This window comes from Drosophila yakuba, chromosome X (assembly GCF_016746365.2).
Source record: "Drosophila yakuba strain Tai18E2 chromosome X, Prin_Dyak_Tai18E2_2.1, whole genome shotgun sequence".
Lineage (NCBI taxonomy): Eukaryota > Metazoa > Arthropoda > Insecta > Diptera > Drosophilidae > Drosophila > Drosophila yakuba.
The window spans coordinates 6,443,860-6,450,084 of NC_052526.2; the positions used below are offsets into that span (position 1 = coordinate 6,443,860).

Sequence of the window (6,225 nt, forward strand, 5' to 3'; positions counted from 1 at the left end):
TTTGGTTTTCGTTTTCTTTGCCGTTTTTGGACCCAGAGTGCATTATTATACGATCCCGTCTTTGTCTTTCTCAATGATAGTGCATCCCTGTCGCACCCCCTTCTCTCTTTTCCTGTTCCTTGTCCCCCTTTTCTTTTGGAGAGCGTGAGAGAGACGTCTTTGGCGGGAGTAACATGCAGTCGCTGTTTGTTGTTTTTGTGTGGTTCGTTCGTCAAGCGCTAAGAAAATATGAATAAGAATATAGATATGAATTTAAGCATGAATATGAAGCATGCCCAACGCATTCGGAGCCGCCCCAAGTGTGTCCGTGTTTGTTTGTGTTTATACGCGTTTTACTGATCGCCTGTGTGCGCTTTTAATTTCTCATTTCAGCAGTGGGGACGCAGAAAGTGAATCAGGAACAAGAATACGTACACCACCACCTTCACCGGAACCCACCACATGTGTAAAGGGTAACTCCAACACTCGCGTGGACCCCCAGCGGCCACTAAGGTGCCTGGAAACACTCGCCCAGAAGGCGGGCATCAGCTTCGACGAGGACTTTACCAAGAGTCCATCCCAATCGCCCAGTTCTAAGGCTGCACGTGGATCAGCCGGAACGCCATCCATCAGACGGCGCCACCCACTACTGCCGCTCAGCTGCAGATCGCCAAGCACACCCAACTCGAAGACAACCGGCCGCAAACTGGAGAAGTCACAGAGTCCAGCCCAACAGGTGGCGGCCGCCACCAATGTGCCGCTCCAGATCTCCCCCGAGCAGCTGCAGCAGTTATATGCGAACAATCCCTACGCCATTCAGGTGAAGCAAGAGTTTCCCACGCACACGACCGGCAACAGTGGAACTGAGCTAAAGCATGCGACCAACATTATGGAAGTTCAGCAGCAGTTGCAGCTGCAGCAGCAGCTGTCGGAAGCCAGTGGTGGAGGAGCAGCCTCGGCCGGCGCCGGAGGAGCAGCTAGTCCAGCCAACTCGCAGCAAAGCCAGCAACAGCAGCACTCCACAGCCATCAGCACCATGTCGCCGATGCAACTGGCAGCGGCCACAGGAGGAGTGGGCGGGGACTGGACGCAGGGAAGGACGGTGCAGTTGATGCAACCATCCACCAGCTTCCTGTACCCCCAAATGATTGTGTCGGGCAATCTGTTGCATCCAGGCGGCCTCGGTCAGCAGCCCATCCAGGTGATCACCGCCGGCAAGCCCTTCCAGGGCAACGGCCCCCAGATGCTTACCACCACGACTCAGAACGCCAAGCAAATGATCGGTGGCCAAGCGGGGTTCGCTGGCGGCAATTACGCCACATGTATTCCTTCGAACCACAATCAGTCGCCTCAGACGGTGCTCATCTCTCCGGTGAATGTCATCTCCCACTCGCCACAGCAGCAGCAGAATCTACTGCAATCAATGGCTGCCGCCGCTCAGCAACAGCAACTCACCCAACAGCAGCAGCAACAGCTTAACCAGCAGCAACAGCAACTCAACCAGCAGCAGCAACAGCAACAGCTGACAGCTGCTCTGGCCAAAGTAGGAGTGGATGCGCAGGGCAAACTGGCTCAGAAAGTGGTTCAGAAAGTGACCACCACCAGCAGTACAGTGCAGGCGGCGACGGGTCCTGGATCCACTGGGTCGACACAGACCCAGCAGGTGCAGCAGGTTCAACAACAGCAGCAACAGACCACCCAAACTACTCAGCAGTGCGTCCAGGTTTCACAGTCGACTTTACCAGTCGGTGTAGGCGCACAGTCTGTTCAGACTGCCCAACTCCTGAACGCTGGCCAAGCGCAACAAATGCAGATCCCTTGGTTCTGGCAGAATGCGACAGGACTTCAGCCCTTTGGCTCCAACCAGATTATCCTGCGAAACCAGCCAGACGGGACCCAAGGCATGTTCATTCAACAGCAACCGGCGACGCAAACTTTGCAGACTCAGCAAAACCGTAAGAATATTGTCATGCATATTGCTTCCGATAGATATAAAAGAGAACTATCTTTCCACAGAGATTATCCAGTGCAACGTGACGCAGACGCCCACTAAGGCACGCACCCAACTGGATGCACTTGCTCCCAAGCAGCAACAGCAGCAGGTCGGCACTACCAACCAGACGCAGCAGCAGCAACTAGCAGTGGCTACTGCCCAGTTGCAACAACAGCAGCAGCAACTCACTGCAGCAGCTTTGCAGCGGCCAGGAGCCCCGATCATGCCCCACAATGGAACTCAAGTGCGTCCGGCCAGTTCCGTATCCACGCAGACTGCACAGAACCAGAGCCTGCTGAAGGCCAAAATGCGCAACAAACAGCAGCCGGTGCGCCCCGCTTTATCCACATTGAAAACCGAAATCGGTCAGGTCGCAGGCCAAAATAAGGTGGTAGGTCACCTGGCCACAGTGCAGCAGCAGCAACAGGCGACGAATCTCCAGCAGGTGGTCAATGCGGCGGGCAACAAGTGAGTATTGTCTATCTAAACACACCACGTCCCAGTACTTATTTCCGAACTTTTCCAGAATGGTTGTGATGAGCACAACGGGCACTCCCATCACACTACAGAATGGACAGACCCTTCATGCAGCCACTACGGCAGGAGTGGACAAGCAGCAACAGTTACAACTGATTGAGAAACAGCAGTTGCAACTGATCCAGAAACAGCAAATCCTACAGCAGCAAATGTTGCAACAGCAGATTGCTGCCATTCAAATGCAGCATCAACAGGCCCAGCAACAACAGCAGCAACAGGTCACTCAGCAGCAGCAGGTTAACGCCCAGCAACAGCAAGCGGTGGCGCAACAACAACAGGCAGTGGCGCAGGCGCAGCAACAGCAAAGGGAGCAGCAGCAGCAAGGTGTCCAAGCCCAGGCGCAGCACCAACAGGCGCTCGCTAATGCCACTCAGCAAATCCTTCAGGTGGCGCCGAATCAGTTCATCACGTCCCACCAGCAACAGCAGCAGCAGCAACTTCACAACCAACTGATACAGCAGCAACTGCAGCAACAGGCGCAGGCACAGGTTCAAGCCCAAGTGCAGGCTCAAGCGCAACAGCAACAACAGCAGCGAGAACAGCAACAGAACATTATCCAGCAGATTGTAGTGCAGCAGTCGACTGGAGCGACAGCCCAACAACAGCAGCAGCAAACGCAGCAGCAGTCCGGTCAATTGCAACTGAGCAGCGTGCCCTTTTCAGTTTCATCATCGATGTCGGCGGACGATATTGCCGGAATAACATCCAGTGCCCTACAGGAGGCTCTCACGGCCTCTGGCGCCATCTTTCAGACAACCAAGCCGGGAACTTGCAGTTCCTCTTCACTCCCAACAAGCAGTGTGGTCACAATTACCAGCCAGAGTACCACACCTCTGGTCACCAGCAGTACAGTGGCCAGTATGCAACAGGCTCAGGCGCAAGGTACCCAGATCCACCAGCATCAGCAGTTAATCAGCGCCACAATTGCCGGAGGAAATCAACAGCAGCAACAGCAACTGGGACTACCTTCACTTACACCCACCACGCCCTCACCTACAACAAATCCCATACTGGCCATGACCTCGATGATGAATGCCACAGTGGGTCACCTATCTACTGCTCCGCCCGTGAGTGTTTCTAGCACCGCTGTCACTCCATCAACGGGACAGCTGGTAACACTAAGCAGTGCTAGTAGCGGTGCAGGAGGAGGCTTTCCATCCACGCCAACAAAGGATACACCTTTGAAAGGGCCCACCGCGACCCTGGTGCCCATTAGTTCGCCCAAGACGCCAGTATCAGGAAAGGACACCTGCACTACCCCCAAATCCTCCACTACTGTCAGCGCATCCGTAGAAGCCAGTAGTTCCACAAGTGAAGCCCTGTCCAATGGAGAAGCCTCGGATAGGTCTTCCACGCCTTCAAAGGGCGCTACCACTCCCACCAGCAAGCAAAGCAATACAGTGCAGCCACCGAGTAGCACCACTCCCAGTGCCAGTGGGAAAGAAGAGCCCAAGCTGGCAACCTCCGGCAGCTTAACGTCCGCAACATCAACTTCTACCACGACGACGATCACCAATGGAATTGGAGTAGCCAAAACGACAGCTACGACCACTACTGGCTCAACCACCACAACCATCAGTTCTGGCACCTTTACTACAAGTTGTACCAGCACAACCACAACCACCACGTCGAGCATCAGTAATGGATCGAAGGATCTCCCCAAGGCGATGATTAAGCCGAACGTCCTATCTCATGTCATCGATGGTTTCATCATCCAGGAGGCCAACGAACCATTTCCCGTCACTAGACAGCGATATGCAGACAAAGACGTCAGTGATGAGCCGCCAAGTGAGTATAAACATCTAGCACCAACTCTTATACGCAATTTTGTTGTATCCTTCCTTCCCGCAGAGAAAAAGGCAACGATGCAGGAGGACATCAAGCTAAGTGGAATAGCATCAGCTCCAGGCTCGGACATGGTTGCTTGCGAGCAGTGTGGAAAGATGGAGCACAAAGCGAAGCTCAAACGAAAGCGCTACTGCTCGCCAGGATGCTCGAGGCAGGCAAAGAACGGCATCGGAGGAGGTGGAACAGCAGAGACCAACGGCCTGGGATCAGGCGGTATAGTTGGGGTGGACGCCATGGCATTGGTGGACAGACTGGATGAAGCCATGGCCGAGGAAAAAATGCAGACAGAATCATTCCAGACAATATCCGAGGCATTGCCAATTCAAGCGGCTACACCGGAGGTTTCACCGATTTCAATGCCAGTGCTAGCGGCTATGTCTACATCTTCACCACTTTCGTTGCCCCTGACATTACCATTGCCGATTGCAATAGCTTCCACTTTGCCATTGCCAGTGGTTTCAGCTGGAGTGGTTACGCCGGTTCTAGCATTACCATCCTCCAATGTAAATGGAACCGATCGCCCTCCCATCAGCAGTTGGAGTGTGGAAGAAGTTAGCAATTTCATTCGAGAACTGCCTGGTTGTCAGGACTACGTGGACGACTTTATACAGCAGGAGATCGATGGCCAAGCGCTTCTGCTGCTCAAGGAGAACCATTTGGTAAACGCAATGGGCATGAAACTGGGTCCAGCACTAAAGATTGTGGCCAAGGTGGAGTCCATTAAGGAGGTCCCGCCAGGCGATGTAAAGGATTAAAAACTTGCATCTAAAGTCAAGGTTTCAAAATGCCATTTTCTTTAGTTTACCGCGATTGACCTAAATGTAACAACATTTACTTTGTGAGCGAATGATCACCCAGAACAAAGAGAATCACGATCCGACTCACCATTTCTCACAGCACGTACACCGCAATCATCAGCTGCATCCACCAAACCTTTAAAGGCCACTCCCCAGTGAGTACTTCGGTGCCTGGAACCACTGACCCGAGCAATCCACTGTGCGAGCAATCCCTGCGCTAATTAGGTGATGAAGTAGTTTTTCACGACCCTCGGTCGGCGCCGGAGCAGCAGCTAGTTGAAAAACCCCGCCCTTTCCTAAAGATTGTGGTTAGGATAAAGTCCATAAAAGAGATTTCGCCTGTGCGCGACGAAAAGGACGCGGCGGTTAAAGGGTCGCCGGCGCCACCGCCGTTGGATTCGGGCCGGACAGGCACTCTTCAGCACTCTGCCGGAGTATGAAGATAGGAGCGTGGTTCGATTTAACCACTGTCATCTGCCACGACGTTTCTGTGGAGGACCGGGTCCAACCAGGTCTGCCGCCCAAGCTGAATTTGATTCACTTGAAGCGGACTTTTGAACCTTTTGTACGTAATCTAAACTTAGCAAGAGGGGTGATCTCGTAGCTCAAATGACAGGCCGCCACATGTATGATAAAGCATAGACTGCCATCCCAGTCATCTATCCATCAATTTGTATAGAACTTGACGATTACTCATAAGCGCTAACGTATTTATTTAAACGTTGTTAATCATTTCACAACACCCTATGCGAAGAACATGAAAAAATCATTTGAACTAGAGGTAAGCTGGGATTATATTTACGTAGTTAGTATTAAAACTTAAGCCTGAAGTAATTCCTAAGTGAAACTGAATTGAATACAACTAAACTTTTAATTTATTGATAAACTTAACGTCTGCAAAACGTTTGCCTTTTTTATGGCAAGGTTGCGAAAACGCAGTTAAACTTTTACAGACCAAATCAGTGGTCCGAGTTTAATTATTTTTATTTTTACAAAACCTTTTTTTTTCCTACTGCTGAAGTAAATAAAACTGTCGCTGTAAAGTGAATATAATATAAATCGTAGATCGAG

General features: G+C 51.9%; 1 protein-coding gene across 1 annotated transcript; it reads left to right on the plus strand.

Moving 5' to 3' along the window:
- Positions 1 to 226: 226 nt before the first annotated feature.
- On the plus strand, positions 227 to 6,213 carry LOC6524450 (polyhomeotic-proximal chromatin protein). The gene is made up of 5 exons (XM_039377583.1): positions 227 to 299; positions 373 to 1,934; positions 1,996 to 2,440; positions 2,499 to 4,297; positions 4,361 to 6,213. Exons 1-5 carry the CDS (start codon positions 229 to 231, stop codon positions 5,110 to 5,112), a joined length of 4,629 nt encoding a protein of 1,542 aa, XP_039233517.1. The 5' UTR covers positions 227 to 228; the 3' UTR covers positions 5,113 to 6,213.
- Positions 6,214 to 6,225: the final 12 nt, after the last annotated feature.